General features: G+C 31.9%; 2 protein-coding genes across 2 annotated transcripts; both read right to left on the bottom strand.

The window, feature by feature from the left end:
* Nucleotides 1-3,250: 3,250 nt before the first annotated feature.
* On the bottom strand, nucleotides 3,251-6,644 carry LOC149382418 (GDSL esterase/lipase LTL1-like). Its single transcript, XM_089600671.1, has 5 exons — nucleotides 6,340-6,644; nucleotides 6,127-6,254; nucleotides 5,797-6,039; nucleotides 4,555-4,807; nucleotides 3,251-3,788 (listed from the first exon to the last, which is right to left on the bottom strand). The coding sequence occupies exons 1-5, from the start codon at nucleotides 6,575-6,577 to the stop codon at nucleotides 3,556-3,558; spliced, it is 1,095 nt and encodes a 364-aa protein (XP_089456797.1). The 5' UTR covers nucleotides 6,578-6,644; the 3' UTR covers nucleotides 3,251-3,555.
* A 12,136-nt stretch (nucleotides 6,645-18,780) lies between these two features.
* On the bottom strand, nucleotides 18,781-19,705 carry LOC149382417 (Integrase-type DNA-binding superfamily protein). The gene has a single exon (XM_089601882.1). It carries the CDS (start codon nucleotides 19,512-19,514, stop codon nucleotides 19,068-19,070), a length of 447 nt encoding a protein of 148 aa, XP_089458008.1. The 5' UTR covers nucleotides 19,515-19,705; the 3' UTR covers nucleotides 18,781-19,067.
* Nucleotides 19,706-20,207: the final 502 nt, after the last annotated feature.

Below are 20,207 nucleotides of genomic sequence, written 5' to 3'. Positions count from 1 at the left end.
GTTAATCATATATATACACACACAAGAAACTCGCGCGTTGCAGAATGCTTGTTGCATATTTACGAAATAAGTTACGTAGTCAAAATATGTAATTACATAATTGCAACAATAAATATATAGTTGATAGAATTATAATATATATTTATATATGTATTCAGCCATAGCCATGCAAATAATATATTATTGGAAAACCATTTGAGTAAACATGAATACAAATAAAGATATACATTTCTTTTTGAATTGTGTACAAAATAAAGAAGACACTTATTTTATTTTGATAGGATAATAAATTATGAAATGTAATTTTGTATGCTTAAGAAAATCAGAGTTTCTTTATTTTAATAAAATAATACAAATTTTACCCCTTAAATTAAGATAATGCATTGTGAAAAATGATTCATTACAATACTAATTGCATATTTAATATAAATTTACAATTTTTTAATATTACAACAAACATAATATATGTATACAAGAAGTATATGCTTGCGCGTTGCTGCAGAATAATTAATATATTTTAGACTGGTAAAATAAATATATAGAGACATGTCTATAAAAATTTATGTTTGAAAAAAATGTATATTTAAAATTTTGTGGAGACATTTTTATTTTTATGATAAAGAAAATCGGTACGAATGAACAGTATTTGTGTTCAGGGTCCAATCTCTTATTTTTTATTTTAAAAAAGAAAAGGTTCTTTAAAAAAACGGCATTCGAGAGCGTGATGACGTATACGGATTCGGTGGTCAGATCGAGGGACGGGGCGCGGCTGGAAGATCTTGGCCTTTCGTTGCCTCCGCGACTCATCAGTTTAAGGATGCAAAGAGAGAAATGTGTTTAAAAAAAAAAAGAAAAAAAAAGGGGACCGGAAGAGGGAGAGAGACCACCGTGTGAGAAGATTTGTTCAGATCAGAGATGGGGAAAATTAATAAATTTCAATAACTGGTTCCTATAAAAATGGAAACAAAATCAAACAAATATCATTATTGACGATCTATTAATAAGCGTTTAAAAAAAAAAAAAAATTTGTTTGGCAGAGCCAAAAACGTGTTGAATGGCAAACATGATATTTTCAAACACTTTAAAGAAGGGCATACTTAAATACTAGTATTTATGAAACACAAAAAAAAAAAAAAAAAAAAATTGTGGAGATTCTCAAACACTTTAAAAATATTGATTTATTTTTACTTACAGTTTTATTTAGCTGTTTTCCCTGTTTATATAGTTTCATTTACAATATAATCGTAAAAAAAAAAAACTTAAAAGCTAAGGTATTTATGAAAAGTTTGACAATATAAAGTATTCTTAGAATCATTATCTTCAAAGTTTGTATGTACTTTGTGTAACACTCTTGTCTTTGTGTTAGTAGCTAAATCGGAGCCGGCCTTTTATAATGGAAATTACTTTCAGTATCTTCTTTTTAAACTTGATCTACCAGGTACCTCATTATTTTATATTTTATAAACACCTATTTTTACATTATTTTACAGTTTTATTTGACGTTTTATTTTTAACGCTTAGAGTTTCATTTATAATTTTTTTTTCCCATTTTTAAAGTTCCAATTAAAATAAGGGAAAAATCATTTTTTTTTAAACGAGCTATTCAGGAAATGTTTGTATACGTTGGGTTTTTTTAGGAATTACTATCTCCAAATAAATATATGTGGAATTTCCCCTTTATTATTTTGTATTGGACCGAGTACAACTAAAGCCCAACTATGGTATTGGTCAGCAGTATTCAGTAACGACAATGCGTTTGGTGGTTTAAATTTTATAATAATTTAACAAAATAACCAACTTAAATGTTGAGATTTGCTAAATACCCAATTTTATATATTTACAAACGTAAATATTAAATAAATAACCACTGTCATATTAAGTCACGTCATCATTTATAGCTATTTACTTAATATTTATCAAACTTTGGCTAATTTTTTGATATATATATATATATATATATATATATATAGAGAGAGAGAGAGAGAGAGAGAGAGAGAGACGCCTATTATGTTCATAAGGTTACCCAAAAAAAAAAGTGTAAACCAGGATTCTTGAGAAGAAAATGACGACGTTTCACAATCAGTCATGTGGGCTACTAGAAGCTCATACTTATCACAAATTATCACTTCAATATAAAATTAATTTACAAATGAAGCCGCTTGATATCATGTTTAATTTGAGGAATAAGAGATGTCTGGTAATTACGGTTATCCGTCGACACAAATCTATCTATGATTACTGATAAAATTGTATTTAATTACTCTCTCCCTTCTAATTTATCTAATAAACTGTTTTCAACTATTGATAAGACCTCAAATAATATTTGTATGAGGACGTCACTCAAATTTCTATTGAACTATCAATATAGAGTGTTGACATTTTTGTTTTGTGTTAATGTGTAATGAGCTGACATCATTAATTATAAATTTGACGATGATGTTTGAGAAATATATATATATATATATATATATATATATATATATATATATATATAAATTATGTTCTTAATTTTTTGTTTGATTATTTGAAACATTTGTCAGCCGATATACCTTGTCGGTGACTGGCACCCGTCATTTTCCATTTTATCCGTTGATCTACCTTTCCAATAAGCAGATTTATAAGTGAATTGGAGATGCTATCAGTAAAAAAAAAAAAAAAAAACACTCAAACCTTAGTTTAAATTAATACATAATAGATCTCACACACACTAAAAGGAACATATAAAATAAACATATTTTTTGTGTGCATATTTATCCTCCCTTACCACATTAAATTGTTCTTCTTTTCTCTCTAGTAATAGTGTTTTTATATAAAACTACAAATGTGTATCAACTCATAAAATATGTCATGTGAATTTTGCTAACGTATTTTATTACAAAAAGCGTGAGTAGAATTTTAAATACATCTCAAATGCTAGTTTCTTTCAATATGACAAACAAAACCGCGTCACGTTTGTCCTTTAAGTATATATATATATATATATATATATATATATATATATATATATATATATATATATATAAATATTTTAAGGGTTAATTTGGTGACGTTTTCGCGTTTAATTTAATTAAATATTCAATGAAAAAATGTACATATTTTGTCATTTGAGGAAACACATAAAAAATTTACATCACCATAACTGAAAAGATATAATATAGGGTTTTCATATTATTTAACGGTATAGTATTCATGTTAGATAAAATCAGATATAATATATATAGATATATATATATACTATAAAGCCAAAACATTGGAGAAGCCAACAAGGAAAGGGGAGTACTATTATAAAATCAATTACTTATTGAATCGCATCAACAAGAAAATGTTTCTAATGAGTTGAGTGAGGAACAAAACAATGACTAGAACAAACAATAATATCACCATATAAATAACCTCCTCTACGATATCCTTACAACTAATAATAATAATAATATAAGCACCATCAATAATTTAAATTTAAATAATATAGTTCAAGATGATATCATTAGACAAACTAGTGTGTCTCATATCATATCTCATCTCATCGCTTCACTGCTCAACTGCTAATTAAAGAGCTTAGATCCTAGAGTCCAAGGCCATAATAGTGCTGAGATTCATTGGGCTCATGTACTTTGCGTCGCCCTGCATAATTTGCCTCACAATGATTCTGTTGGCTTTCTCCGATGGATGAAATCCGTCCCAAAACGCGTAAATGTCTCTGTTCGGACACACATTTGAGGCTCCAGTGCAAAGCCCTATCCCATTATATGGCCCTTGACCACAACATGCAACTTTCGACGTAACAAACCCTACCCAAAAAAAATACATATATGTTAATTTATTATGTATAAGAAAGTTTACAATTTAGCTTGTATCATATATGGTTGAATTGGCATGGACAATATCTTATCATACTTTTCTTTTTTTTATATATAATTGGGGATTCGGGACAGTGCAGAGTGCCATGGAGATTTGCTAGCTGTATTCTTATTTATTTGCATAAAAAAGAAAAAAAATATCATTGATGATAGAAATTAGAATGATGAAAAGAACAGGCCTTGCAGTGTATATTTATTAGTGTCTGTTTGTTACATTCATGTCCATTAACGATGTATATAAATAGAATGTCCTATCGCCCATCTCAATTATAAATTTATAATTAGTTGGACCATATGCATATACTTTTTTTTTTCCAAATAAATTATGTTGAATACAAGGGGACCCATGTCCATAATTAATATACCAACTATTTTTTTTTTGACACATTATATACCAACTATTTTAAAGGCAAAAATAGAGGAGACTACCTACCCAATATATATCGCATTTACTTACCAGAATATCAGTATTTGGGTTTCCAAACGTCATTATTATGTTATTTAGAAAATACTCATCCCCGCTAAAATGGTTAACTTTGCCAAATACAGCCCAAAAGAAAAACATTCGTTTTTCATCACATGATTTTGTGTTCCTTGGCTTGATATGGTGATAAAATAATGAAAGCACATCCATGAATTCATTAGACTAATTATAGGAAATTAAAGGAAAAAAAAAAAAAAAAAAAAAAAAGCTTACCGTAAAGTTGAGGGTTGGTGATGAAGTCCATGTTCATGTTGAATGCATTTGCAGCAACGAAAACGGGGCTTCCGATTTCAGCGTTGATGTTTCCAATCAATTCCGCGAGTTGCGGGTTGAAGAGCGATGCAGCTCGTTGGAGCTCGACCGCGCACTCTCCGAACCGGCTGCGCAGCGCCAGCTCAGCTGGGACGCACCCCAGTGGGCCCGTCCCCGTCACCAATACCCGTCTCGCTCCCAACCCGTATAACCTCTGTCCATCAGAAATGTGAGCCCCATATTGTCTCAATTAGGTCGACAATATATTTTTTGGACAGAAATTAGTTCTACATTGTTGTACTTAAATAAATGGTTTTTAGTTGGCAAATTTAGACGGTAAAGTTCGAATAATAATACATATTTGTACACTAATATTTTAATTTATTTTGCATATTTAAACCATAACTTTTTTTTTTGTTAATAATAATTTATTTGAGGTTTCTGAAAATTTATATCACGTCGTACAATTTTATACTACGTGACAAAAATGTTGCTACTTTGAGGGCAGTTGAAAATTAAAAAGTTGGGAAGTTATGGTATAAATAGTACGCGTTTAATAGTAAGCGATGATTGTATAAATTTATATAAATTTGAAATAATAGGATATTTACCTGTATTACTAAAAAATTAGGGTATGCATTTTCAAAAGGTAATATATTAGGGTATAATTTAAGTTGCCCAATAAATTGTTGAATTTCAGACTACTAAAAGTATTACAATTGTATAGTGCATCTATAGTAGGAACATAAAATGATGGAACAATATCCTCTATTAAGTTTAGTCTTCCCAAAAGCCTAGCTCAAAAACGACTGGTCACAATAACAATATCAGATATTGGCTCTCCATAATATTAATGATCATAAAAAGGGTCTTCAATGCAAATGCAAAATGCTTGTTGATTTCTCACCAACCACGCGATGCCACCATAACTCACTTGCCTCGCATTAAGCACACAAACTAAAATCTCTCACCAAAGCACTATATTTACACATATATGTATTATAAACGACTTAAAGTCCATAATATATAGGTCCCCCACTTGACCATATATTTACTATTTTTCCTACTTTCTTGTGACAACATAAATTATGCCTACTTAGTGTCGCTAGTACTAAAACACACCTAAAACCTTGTGCTACTACTAATTAACCCATCAAGTTTATTTAAGTTAATAAAAAAAAAAACAATTATTAATATATTTACCATGAGAATCTTGCGATACTCGGCGATGAGATAGACGACGTAATCGGGGAGAGCAAATTGGCGAGATCTGGCGGAGAAAGGCACCAAATAGTAGTTGTTCACAAAGTCATTGCCTCCGAGAGTTATGAGAACCAAAGACTCCTTCACAAGTCTTTGTGTTTGCTCGGGTCCAATTAGTGCACTAACCCTCTGCTGGTATTGTTGGAAATACTCCATTTGTTTGTAGATTCTGATAATGTTCAACTTGACCCACAAAAAAAAATAAATTATAATACTATATATATATATATATATATATGTGTGTGTGCCACGTGTCCAAAATGCACTTACAAACTGAATTCCAGTGTCATTGAGTATTCCAATCCCAGCAGAGGCAAAGTTAGCACCAACGAGGAGGTTTTGGCCAGTCAGCTGAGGGCTCAAGTATGGCAACGTGGGTGTTGAACCAATAGCCTCACCTAAAATATAAAAATAAAAAATTATATTAGTACTCAATGACGAATATTATACATGAAAATGACACGTGTCATCCGTCTTTCTTACTGATGAGATCCGGGATATTGTAGCCGTTGGAGAATCGGCCGGTGGCTCGGTGGGTCGGGTAGTCGATACCGTACGGGTAGGCATCGGCTCTTGCCGTGGTGGCCAAGTAATTGTTGTTACCGTTGTCGACGAGAGAGTCGCCGAACACGAAGAAAGCTCTTCCCTCGGCTCCGGGGAAAGCCAGCACCGCTAGTACTGCTACTACTACTACAGAAACGACAGTGGAAGAGGACTTCATGGTGCTGGAAAAACGACAACGAGTCGTAGTGTGAGAGTGAAGATATTGGTACTTATGAGCTCATCTATAGGGCAAGGGTTTATTTATATACAGGGTCTCTCCTATACCTACAAGTCTATAGTGTAGGGCTATTATTAAATGTGTGGACTTGTTGATCTGATCTACCATGCCAACAGATAAGGAGGTGAAATATAAATTATAATTGAAGATGGCTTTTTATTATTATTATTATTACGACCCTACTGAGCGTATATAGTATTTCACGTACGTAAAAATAAATAATGTGTATGTACGTGTGTATTTACTTATGGGTTGTATTTGGTAATGCTTTTTGCTTGCAGGGTTTCGTGCTGGTCTCTGCGTGGAAAACGCAAAGTCTTCCCTAGCTATATGACATGGTTTGCATTTGCATTACTTTATTTTTTGCGTAGCTAGGGAGGGTAATGAAATAAGGAAATTAAGTAAAAAAAAAAGTGTATATTACAATTTTACCGATCGATCATGTCGTTTAATTTGTGTAGCTAAAATTAACTCAGTGTTAAGATATCTGGTTTACTTCAACAAACGTTGTTCCTTTTTTTTTGTATTTTCAATACGTTAATTATATTGTACTACATACATATATGACATACTTTTACTTTATTATTATTATGTGTATTTGGGATGCATGCTTTGAATTTATGAGGACTTAAATGTTTCTAAAAATAAAATAAAAAGCCTTACAATACTTATGTATTTGTATGGTATATTTTTGGAGCTAATAGTTAATGCCTATATTTTATCAGGTACAAAAGCCAAGTTGGCTGATCTATCATGTTGTCAATTTGTGTCTTAACTAAAATTAACTCAGTGTCAAGATGCTAGTTTTTTTTTTTCATCAATGTAATTGTCGTCGTGATACCACAATTTTTTACTTAAATAAACGGTACATATCCTTTTTTGTATCTTCAATACCTTAATTATAATACTATACATACAAGTATGGCATACTTTTACTCTTATGTGAACTCTTGTTTTTATGAGGTTAAATGTTACTAAAAATAAAAGCAAAGCCTCAAAACAAAACTGATATATTTGGATGGTATATCGTATTTTTGGAGCTAATAGTTTAATTATTATTTGGTGCTGCCTAATTTTTACAGCTTTTAATGAACGTAATTTGTAATTCAACGAAGAAAAGTGATATCGACAAGATTATTTTACCAATATAGCAAATTTCGGAAGCAGATATGAAGTGAGCAAATGCTATGTAGAATCAATTATTGATACGTGTAATTCTAAAATAGTGATCTGTGAAAAAGAAAACTACTTTTTGTTTCCTATCTAGGTGATATGCGAAATGATTATTACAAAGTTCTATAAACTGGCAAGTGTATTTCGCGATGGAGTCTTGATATATGAAGACTAGAAGTGACTACGTAGCAAAATATGTTCCAATCCAACACTGACTTTACTTTTGTAGCAATTTATTTCAGTTTACTTTTGGACTTTTGGTTTTCTTACCCTTTTGTGACATGACCAATCGTAACCACAGTGAAACTATGTCGTTCTATACTGGAGAGATGAGACCGAATAATGGGATAATAATTTGTCATTCACACAACTACAAGTGTTGAGCTTGATCATTTTACATTTTACCACTTTCAGGAAGATTTTTTTTTTTTTTTTTTCTGTGCAAAGGTATATAATAAACATTTAATGAAGGGATTGATCAGACTGTAAAATTAAGCCACCATCCATGTGACTATTAAATCATGTGGGGTTACTACTTTGCATGGAAACTGAAAAGAGCATTTTACAAAGTGTTTTATGCTAAATCTATCTCTAACCCAGGATATATTATTATTATTATTATTATTATTATTATTATTATTATTATTATTATTATTATTATTATTATTATTATTTCTGGACTGAACTTTCTATATTTTTGCAAAGTTGAGTTGGGGCTTGAGGGAGTAATGAGATTCAATGCATTGGATTTTCGCTAGCTTGAGGATTAATATTGTTCCAATATTTCTCTCACATTTACTATGATCTTTACAATATAGTTTTATCTTCAATATGTAGTATTATATATATATATATATATATATATATATTCTACATACATAACCACCATGTTATCTGTATTACTACCCAAAAAGTGTTAAGACCGAGATGTCACAAATGTTGCCTTTCTATCAATGTCATTATTGCTGTAACAACCGCCACCAGACGTTTAAATTCCTTAAATTCTCTCATCCAATCAATAGTATATATGTACTCTTGAAAGCTCATAAAAAAATATTATATTATCAAATCTACTTTTCCCAATAAGCACAAGACCTAGCTTTGCGTATTGAGTGAGTTTCGATTGTTTTTTTTTGCTAAGTTTAACAATTTCATGAGACGACGATCTCTCAAATCTGTTTGGTTTGGTGTTGAGAATACAAGAAAGAAGGAAAAAGACTATTTGAAATATGTATAATAAAAAGAAAAGAAAAAACACATAAAAAGAGCTGGTGATTATGAATCCATGTGATCGTAGTAAATGCGGTGGGGTTCTAAATTTTGTGTACTTTTCGGAAGATCAAAACGCAGCTCATATCTTTTCATTTGTGTGACAATTTATTAGAAGGTAAAAGCTCAGCACATATAAAACACTAATGAAATACTTGTTATATATAATGTGACCATAGTGAACATATATATCTTCTGAATTTTGAGGTTTAACTAGTCCCTTAGATATTAAGAAGAAAAAACAAGCAGTTTTTGGGCCATTTTCCACATATCATATTAATGAAATTAATATGTATATTGCAAAAATATAATTATACAAACAATATGCCCAGTGCGTTGGTGCAGAATAATTAAAATATTTTAGTTTAAAGGACATGTCTATAATAAATATTAAAGTTTGAAAAAAAATGAATTTATAATTTTTTTTGGAGACATTTTAATTTTTCTGATTAAAAAAAAAGTACGAATAAACACTATTTGTGTCTAGGGTCCAATCTTTTATTTTTTCTATAAAAAAAATCAAAATAAAAACGTTCAATGAACGGTATTTTGTTTCTAGAATGATTCATCTACTTTATATGTATAATATAATGTGAATTTTATGAGCTGGATATATGGGGATTGCCAGCTAGATCTACAACATGTCACTCCATATATTATATATATATATATATATATATATATATATGTATAATATATGTGTGTGTATATACTGAAACTCATTATAAGCAAAATAAGAACAACTATGCAATTGACAGACATTTGAATAGAGGCCATAAGTAGTGAGGGTAGCCATAATTTCAAGCCAATTTTTTCAGGCTCTTAATTTCCATCTAGGGCCACTGGGAAAAGTATACGTGTGTAGCAAAGAAAAAACTTGCTGATTATCCCTGAAATTTCACCTTATTTAGTACAAATATCTGATCTCAATCTTGGCCAAGTACAAAACTGCCATTATCCTTATCGCTACTGTTTTTGTCCATTTTTGGTTTATATATGCCAAAGATGCTAATACACGTTTGTAGGAAATATAATTCGCTAAACTAACCAGCACAAAAGAAAAATCAAATACCGAATGTAGAAAATAACGGCTCTTTGATTCTAATTGTGTAGATTACTTAGAACACATGTTAGCCATTATGCGCACACAAACACAACAAAATGTCAATGAGATTCAGCGTTTTAAACCCACGAAAACATTTTTAGGAAGTCCGATTTACACTAATGATCAATGAGATTATGTTACACCATCTTCCTCGCTTCACGCTCCAATAACTTTTACAATTATTTTCCTAGGTGATGAGATTTCCGATCGATCAATCTAGCCGAGATATTCTAATCAATCTCACATTCAAATTTGCGTTATATTTATATTCTCTTACAACTTTTAAACAATTAATTACCTAGCATTCAAGACTTTATTCAGCAATTCTTGAACATGACTATAAGACCATCTCCAACCATCACCAAATTGATGAGGAAAGTGACATATTTAGCGTGGAAATTACTCCAAACCAGACAAAAAATTACATCAAATTGATGCAGAATTTAGTGTGATAAATAGTTTCACATCAAATTTTGTGTGACACTATTCATCTGCACCAAATTGGGATAACACAATTTGTAATTGCAAATGCATCCCCCCAAAAAATATAATTTATAATTTTGACCTAATTTAAATAATTTATAACATATCATTAATTAAAAAGAGAGTGAGATAGCATTAATAAAAAAATACACAAAAATAATGAACACGATACATACTATATACAATATCACACCAATTATACTAATAAAAATACAATCTCAATAAAAACTATGAATGAAATGCAATGTTTATGTAATATTTAAGTTTATCTATGAAATGCAATGTTTATATAATCTTTAACCTATGAATGTTATTTCAAAATATGATTTTTTTTCAAAGTGATTTTTTTATTATTAATTTTGTGATATTAACATAAGATTTAATATTATTCATATAATAATATTTTATAGTATTATTATTGACATAACAAATTAATAAAAGGGTTAATATGCAATTAATAAGAAGTAATATTAAAAAGTATATGAATAAAATATTCTTTTTGGTGTAAGAATTTGTGCTATGGGTTGGAGATAAAAAATATTGCTTGAAGTGATAGTTGCATCAATTTGGATAAAAAGTTACATCAAATTAATGTTATGGGTTGGAGATGGTCTAACGGAGTCTGACAACTCAATTACGGGGTGCTAGCATAAATTACGTTTGTGGGGTGGGGTCATATACCTTTTAGTTTTGTATTAGGATACCTTTTACATAAAAATAAATAAAAAAAATTCATCTTTTTGAGGGAGAGAAAACTCGGGGTGCAACTGGCGTGAGAAAACCGTCGAGATGAACATAATATCTCTACACGTTATGTTCAAAGTATGATTAAGACAATCACACAACCAAGGCTATGGCTTTAACGTCTAATCATATATCATTGCGGATTGTTCTTTGAGAAGATTAATTCCGCTATATTTTTTTCCTTATTTTTTCTTTCAATATTTTGTACTTAATTGTGAATGAAACGTGTTATGATCTGCCGTTAAGAATCTCACAGTTAAAGTGATTTGGAACTAATAAGTGTTTATAAAAAGGTAATGGGTTGCTGCTCTTATTAAGAATTGATTTTGAGATGAAACTTCATGATACTTTCACATGAATCATGATATTAAAGTCCACAAAAACTAAACAAGTGTGGTATCATATCCAATCACTGAGATTCATACCATGATGAACGAACGTATATAGCCATCATTTTCAGGAGGCACGTCAGGAATCTCAAATTAAAAGTGAACGTTGACAAGTGTATATATCTAAAGGTTACGAGATTATGTTGTTGTCAATTAGTTTTGAAATAGAACCATCGCCGTAATGTAAATAGTTTTTATCTGCTAGAATTTAGAGGTTAAAAATAAGATATTGATCATGCGAACTAAAATCAATATCTATGCAAATCAGTTTCAACACACTACAACAAATCTCACCATTACCGACGATTTTTTTCGTCGCTAATAACCCTATAATTGTCGCTAAATCTATTTAGCGACGATTTTTATCGTCGCTAAATGTCCGTGCCTAAATATCTTTAGCGACGAAATAATCGTCGCTAAATATTTACCGACGACATTAGCGACGATAAAGTCGTCCCTAAATGTATAAACGAATTTTTTTTTTTAATTTTGTGAAATATATTTAGCGACGATTTTATCATCGCTAATTATTAAATTGTTATTTTTTTCGTTTTTGAAATTATTAATTTTTTTCATCGTTAATTATTAATTTTTTTATTTTTTTTCGTTTTTGAGAAACCTAGAAAACACTAAAACCGAGAAATTAAACGTTAAATTAAAGCTGAGTTTTCCCAAAACTCATAAACGAGTCTAAATCACAAAACCATAGTCATGCCAGCTTACAACGAGCGAAGTAATTTTCATCAAACAACTCAAATCCATTATCAGATCATACTATCCCAAATCAAATTTTCCAATTCTGAAACTCGAACAAAATAAAACGGAATCAAAGATTCCTTGCCTTAACGTGGTCTCCGACGTTCTTCTTTACAACCCTCGGGTCGCTTTTCTTCTTCTCTGCCTCTAAGTCACGCCGCCGAGGCCTTGACGAACAACCATTACCAAAACTGAAATAAGATTCAGTACATAACAAAATCATTCTGAATCCTCGGTTCAATTAAGGAAATACAAAATTAACATCATCTCAAGCTAACCACCACGGAAACATCAACGTTCACAAACTCACAGCTAAACGCCAAAATTTTTAAACCAAACCCGTCAAAAATCTGAAAAACCATACCAAACTCGTCCAAAAATCCATAACAATCACAAATTTAATCATAAACCAACCCAAGAATCACTAATACACGTCCGGGACTAAAACCCCCAAATAAAAAATCCACATAAACCCTAACTTGTTGTAAATTCGGTCAAAATCTCAAGAAAAACTCCAAACAATGTACTTAATCCATGAATCCGAGTAACAACATCACAATCCATAAATATTTATACTAAATTATGTAAACATAACTAATTCCTTTATATTTATAACTAATATATATATATATATATATATATATATATATAAACTTACCGTGCAGGCGGAGGAAGAGCCGAACCAAGAGGACGAGGACGGCGGCGGAGCGGCGGAGGAACGGCGGAGACGCTGCAGGCAGGAGAGAGAGAAAAGTAACGAGAGAGAGATGTGAGGAGAGATAGACTAACCGGGGAGGACGAGGACAGCGTCGGCGGCACACGGCGGAGGACGGCACACGGCGGACGGCGGAAGAGGAGGAAATGGGCAAGAATTCGGCGGAGGAGAGAGGGAAAATTAGATTTAGGTCGCGAAATGAAATGAGGGAAACTGATACGCGACCTGGTATTTAAATGGTTAACTTTCGTAGCTAAATGAACTTACCTTTTCAGTTCATAACCAGACCTTTAGCGACGATTAAATCGTCCCTAATAGTTTTCCTACATATTTAGCGACGATTTAATCGTCGCTAAATCATTTCATTTTAATTAAATTGAAGGGATTTTTCCCTCTTCAAAATTCGTCAAAATTTAAAATGATTTAGCGACGATAATATCGTCGCTAAATATGTAGGAAAACTATTAGGGACGATTTAATCGTCGCTAAATCATTTTGTTTTAATTAAATTGGAGGGATTTTTCCCTCTTTAAAATTCATAAAAATTTAAATTAATTCGAAATTATTAGCGACGATAATATCGTCGCTAAATGAATTCAAAACAATTTAGCGACGATATTATCGTCGCTAAATCATTTCCCGCAAACTTAGCGACGACAAAAAACAATTAGCGACGAAATTATCGTCGTTAATTATATCTTTGCCGCCAAACTTTAAAAGTTTTGGCACCAAATAATTAGCGACGATAATTTCGTCGTTAAAAGCATGATTAACGACGATATATTAGCGACGATTAAGTCGTCGCTAATAGTTTCATAGCTAAATGTCATATTTCTTGTGTAGTGACATTCGATGTAATTCATATGATATATGTTAACCAAATATTATAAGAGAATAATAGAGTTTACTGTGTCCAAAATATAATCCTAATACGGAATGTTAGAGTGCTGACGGATTCGTCAGCCACCACGTCAGATAATCGACATATATATTGACATATTTCATATGAAATCACATGTATATAAAAAGACACGAAATTAATAATATGTTCAATGAAGATTTAAATTCAAGTCAAATCACAAATCATAGTGTTATATAATGTTCAAAATATAATCAAGCATTGAAAATTTATAATATTTTGGAAGTCGTCTTAAGTTTTTACCATACGATTTTGATTATAATTCACTGTACAACTTATATTTTATAAATACTTAGTAATGTACAATGTTGTTTAAAATTCATTTCTATTACTTTTTATTTATATTTATAAACTAGTAGTATTTTGCAGAAGTTGGAAAATAAGACATACCAAATAAAATGCTCAAACTCAAAGGTGAAAAAGGAAAATACTCTCAGATGGCAAAAATGCAATAACACATTTGATTCATACATAATCGTTGGTCGAACATACGAACACTAGAGTTACAAATCACAAAAAAACTAGTAATTCTGAAAGAAAATTACATATAATACTATTCATTAAATAAACACTGTCATTAACAAATAGTATATATATATGTATATATATATATATATATTAAATCGGTTTATCAGCGATATAAAGTCAATTTTTTCTCTTTTAAAGTGGTGTAATATCAATTTTTTCAAAATATCGGTATACAAACAATACCATTCGGTATTTAAAAAAGGATATGGTATATAATTGATATTTTATCAATATGTTGAATTTCTCGGTATATAGGTATACCTGGGTATTCACCGAAATGTTGAATTTCTCGATATACCAACGACATCTAAAAGTCGATATGTCGCATTCAAAAGCTATCCGCATCTAAAAGTCTATTTTGTAGTAGTGCGGCCATATTGCCGTTTTGAATTTCTCCGGAAGTTTTTGTCACTTTTCCTTTTGGGCTCTATGTACTTACGAATTGTAAGCTACTTTTCCCGAGGGATAGAGGTAGCTTGGGCCCAACAAGGGTTCCAGCCCCCTCTCTAAATTTTGTTTTTACAATTTCTACCCAAATTTAATTTAATATTACATTTTTACCGCTTAAATTTATAAATTAGCCCCTCTGATTTTTTTTAAAATGTTTTTATCGATCCTAAGTTAAGTGTCTTGCTCCGTCCCCGACTTTTCCACGTAGTCATGAAATCCTCTTAATTTTCTTTGTCGTCGTGATGCATAACTGTTGCGTCAATTCCCGGATTCGAGCTCTCTAAACTGAGATACCTCAAACACCGGAAAAACCAGGAACTTGCTCGTCGACGTCGTCAGAAGAAATAAGAGAAGAAAACACAAAGTTTTTACCCTGGTTCGGTCACTAACGACCTAGTCCAGCTTCCGATCACTACTATCAATGGCAATACAGATCACAACTGAGAAATTGAAAAACGAGCAAAGAAACCCTAGAATTATCCCTAAATCGAGTTTCTGAGATCAACTCGATTTACACTCTAATTCTCTCTTTCTCTCTCTAATTCAGACTCAGTAGAAGATATTCTAACTGAAACCCAGAACATTCAAACGCTATAAATAGACGTTTGGAGAAAGCTTAGTAACCAAGTCACCGTTGGATATGATCCAACGGTCACCTGCGATAAAAACTGCTAAACCAGTTTTGTATCTGCTAAGCTTACACGTGTCCAAAACAATGCTGAGTTCAATTACAACAATAACAAAATTATTAGCCGCCAGTTGGATGATAAATGATCTATCCTTGTAGTACGGATATTAATGTAGCTGCTGGAAAATATTGACAAGAAAAAAAAAAAAAAAAATCAAAGCTTATTTTGTTAGTAGGTGAAGAAAAATAAAATACTAGCTAGAAACATGCTATAAAAATTTGTACTGTCACAAGCACAACTCTCATTTATGGCGTAGTGTAGTTGAGAGTGTGAAAACAAAAGCAAGTAGTTGGAGGCCATTGATTATCTTTGTTGAAGCTTGAAGGTCTGTTATATATGCCTTGGATCTGATCGGGACTATTCTCTTCTGGTCCCACCAATAGAGAGTCCTATTAATTGATGAGTGTATATGTGTGATGCCATATAATGTCATTGCTGTATGATTAATTAATCATAAGGTGTTTCTGCGAGTGTAAATTTTCTGAGGAATTTGAGTGTAACTGGTACTATATAGTATATACCATTTGCATTGAAATTTTCGTGACAAAAAAGTTCATGCACTGAAATCTGAATCAGTCAGTATATCTATATATCATTTTTTTCAGATACATTTGGAAAATTAGTAAATTTAAATTTGTATGTATATGTGGATATTCATATTGGACAAATTCATTGAGCTCTGCAAAATGTATGCTTAGATTTTCTATTAGAAAACGGGTGAGAAATACTACATTACAAGTATTGAACAACTTTTGAAAAAGTACAAATAGATCTCAGAATCGCTCTGTTTTGATCACTGAATTAAATGAAGATCAACTTTATGAAGATCAACTTTATGTTAGCTTCTTGGGGACGAATATATCACTCAAGTTTGAGCGCATACTCAACATTGGTTGATAAAATAAAAATCATATAACCGAGTCAACCAACCAAGCAAAACGTTGTCCATCCTTTTAGAAAAACCTAGAAGACAATTATTACATCTTCAGTCAAACTACAACCAAAAAATTCAACATATTTAAAAAAAAAACTAAAATAAAAAACTAAAGTTAAACAAACAATAAAGAGATAGTAAGCCTAGATATTGTTTTTGTTTGTTTTTGTTTTTTATTTATTTTTAAATAAACGTGACAGTACAACACAAGTTAATTTTATTAATAAACCCCACTTATAACGGAGGAAAACTTTCCTCCGTGATTATAATTATTGGGACATAGATTACTCAATTTTTTTTATGATATCTATAATCCTTGTTATCTTTTACAATTAAAAACTTCACATTAAAAAGGTAAACTAGAAGCATCAATAAAAAAAAACATCGTGACAATAAATTAATCATGGAATTTATGCTATCTATGCCCACTTGTCCTATACACACGAGAAGAACCAAATATAATCATGGCCAGCTAATTATAGAGAGGATTCCCTTTGTATTGTATAGATATAGATAACAAATAATTGGCTTTGAGGACACGACCTTACGTCCTAAACCAAAGGGAAATGCTTTTTATCAGTGCATCATCGATGATGCGGCTCTAGGCAAAAAAAGGGGAAAATCGTAAATCGGACTAGATCACCGATTTTCAAATCATCGATACGGTTCAAAACGATTTTTATTCCAAACGGTCCGGTCATATTTTTTAGACCGGTCTAAAATGTACAGTCTAATTTGGACCGGACCGGACCATTATAAGTTTATTTAAAGTTTTTTTTTTTTTTTTTATAGTAATTTTAAGACACTTAATCCTTATAATTTATACTTTATTTGTTAATTAATTGAATGTTCATGTTAATATTTAAAAACAATTAAATTTGTAGCAATTATCTTATTGAACTTAAAAACAAAAACAATTTAAAAAATCTAAACGATTTTAAACGGTCTGAATTGGTCTAAAACGGCTTGGTCCGATTTGCTTTATTTTCTTAAACGGTCTGGTCCGATTTCAATTTTTTCAAACAGTTTAAAACGGTTCGATACGATTTTTGACCAATTTTAGACCGGACCCACTCCTAACAAAATGTACGGTGGAGCCCACTACTCATTTGAATGGCTCATACAATTGATGCCGCTGATATGCGCTGTTATATAGCATTGGTGTAAACGAAATGAGGTTAGATGAGAAATTAAGTATTAATTCCCTTATCGTGCCACTTATATATTTTACTCATATACACATTACATTGAGTTTTGATATGTGTTTTGTAGCTCACATGCATAAAGGCCTACACAGAAACGGGGAAAGTTCTGCGCGCACACAAAAAAAAAAAGAAAAAAAAAGAAAGAAGCAATAATGTTATTTTGTAATAATTGGAGATGTATAATTTTAAATTGTCGTGTGTTAGTATTATCTATAATATAATATTAAAATGATTAGAATGGAATTAATAATTTTAAGAATATTGAGATTATTTTGTTAAGAAAATTGTAGAACGGATAAAGTGTATAAATTAATATAATTTTGGGGTTATTTTAGCATTAATGTAATATTAAGAAGATTCCCGTTGTTCAGATAATAAACTATTGGTTTTGAGTCTTGACGACATGTCGTTTACATCAGAAACGAAATGAGGATATATGAGAGTATCGTATCAGATGGTCCCTCTTCGTGCCACTTATATATTTTGCTCATCATATATAGAAAACACAGAATTTTAATTTGTTTGGTAACAAACAGGCATAAAAGCTTACAGAAGAATAGGACGAAATCTGCGTAAAAAAAATTCGAAAAGAAACACGTACGATATTACGAACACGTGGAACAAGTCTTAACTCTTAACTATACTGAAAATCCAACTCCTTGAGAGCGAATGAAACTCCAGTTTTATCGTTTAAAAAATATACTGAAATTCCAGAAATTACAAGGTCGAGAATTAATATGTAATTTGGCTTAATGAAGAATAATAAAGAACTAAACACGCGGTACAACAGCAAACCATAATTTTTGATACAAACTACAATACAAAATATCTGAAAACCTAGAGGAAGAGAATACGACTGATCACGTGAGAAGAAGAAGAAGAAGAAGAAAAAAACAGAACATATAAACACCATTATATAATTTATAACTATAATATAACATTAAAATAAATAAATAAGCAAACCGACGTAAGTGTGTCTCCAAACAAGAGCGTACACATGCATGCACACACCACACTTCAAAAAAAAAAAAAAAAAAAAAAAAAAAAAACTCCTCCTAAAAGCTCCAAGGATCAGAACTCAAAAGTGGAACCCATATTATTATTATTAAAAAACTGACCACCAGCTTCGAAAGAAAAGTCATCACCACCGCCAAATAAAAGCCCGACATCATCACCACCTTCCACGAGGTCACGATAGCGATTATCATTGTTGATATTGATATCGAGATAATCGCGACGGTTTTCCGGCGACGGCGGCGGCGGCGGCGGCGGGAGGTTGAGGCTGGTTTGGGGGCCGTAGAGCGCGATGGCGGCTTGGTCGTAGGCACGCGCGGCGTCGGCGGAGGTGTGGAACGTTCCGAGCCAGATCCTGGCGCCGCGGTTGGGCTCGCGGATCTCCGCCACCCATTTCCCCCACGTCCTCTGCCGGACTCCGACGAACGTGCAACGCTCGTTCTCCGGACCTCCTTTTCCCTTCATCCTCCTCTTCCTCGACCGCTCTCTCTTCCTCTTTTCCATTTTTCTATTCAATATTGTTACGTAAAACCCTAGCTACCGCCTTATTACTATGTGTGTGTATGTAATATGTATATATATGTGTGTGTGTGTGTATTTGTGGTCGATATATTGTTATTTCCCGTTCCACACACTGTAATTTCGGAAAAGCGGAAGAGAGAGAAAGAGAGGACTCGAGAGCTGCTGATGAGTTGGTGACTGTGATATTGGTCCTGATTGAGGGGAGATGAGAGACAATTTTAGTCTTTGGAAAATGGAAGCCACGTGTCGGAGAGGCGGCGAGGGCGTGTTTTGCGGGACACATGTCATGTAATCAGAGTAACACCGTAGTTGTTTTGTGAGGGGTTACTTGGGTGACAGGTGGATCTTCGTTAGCGAGTTTTAAGGATTTTTTTTTTGCTTATAGCTTGATGGCTATGTATGACTTGCCGCTTGGTGGGGGAAGATGAAATTAGCGGAAGAACCAAAAAGAGAAAATGCAAGGTTTTGTATTCAGTTTTAGTTACGAAGCTCGTCGCGCGTAATTAGTAAACCAAAGTTTATTATTAACTAGAGTGTAACACTAGTACAAAACAGACTTTTGGGTGCGACTTTTTTCGCACCCAAAAGTCAATTTTCGCACCCAAAGATATCTTTAGGTGCGACTTTGGGTGCGACATTTCCGCACCCGAAAGTTCGCACCTAAAAGTCTTGGGT

This window comes from Urtica dioica, chromosome 11, assembly GCF_054948205.1.
Source record: "Urtica dioica subsp. dioica isolate 48M chromosome 11, U.dioica_male_clone48M_v1_H2, whole genome shotgun sequence".
Classification (NCBI taxonomy): Eukaryota; Viridiplantae; Streptophyta; class Magnoliopsida; order Rosales; family Urticaceae; genus Urtica; species Urtica dioica.
The sequence above is the reverse complement of the archived record's forward strand: the minus strand, read 5'-3'. Positions and strand labels throughout refer to the sequence as shown.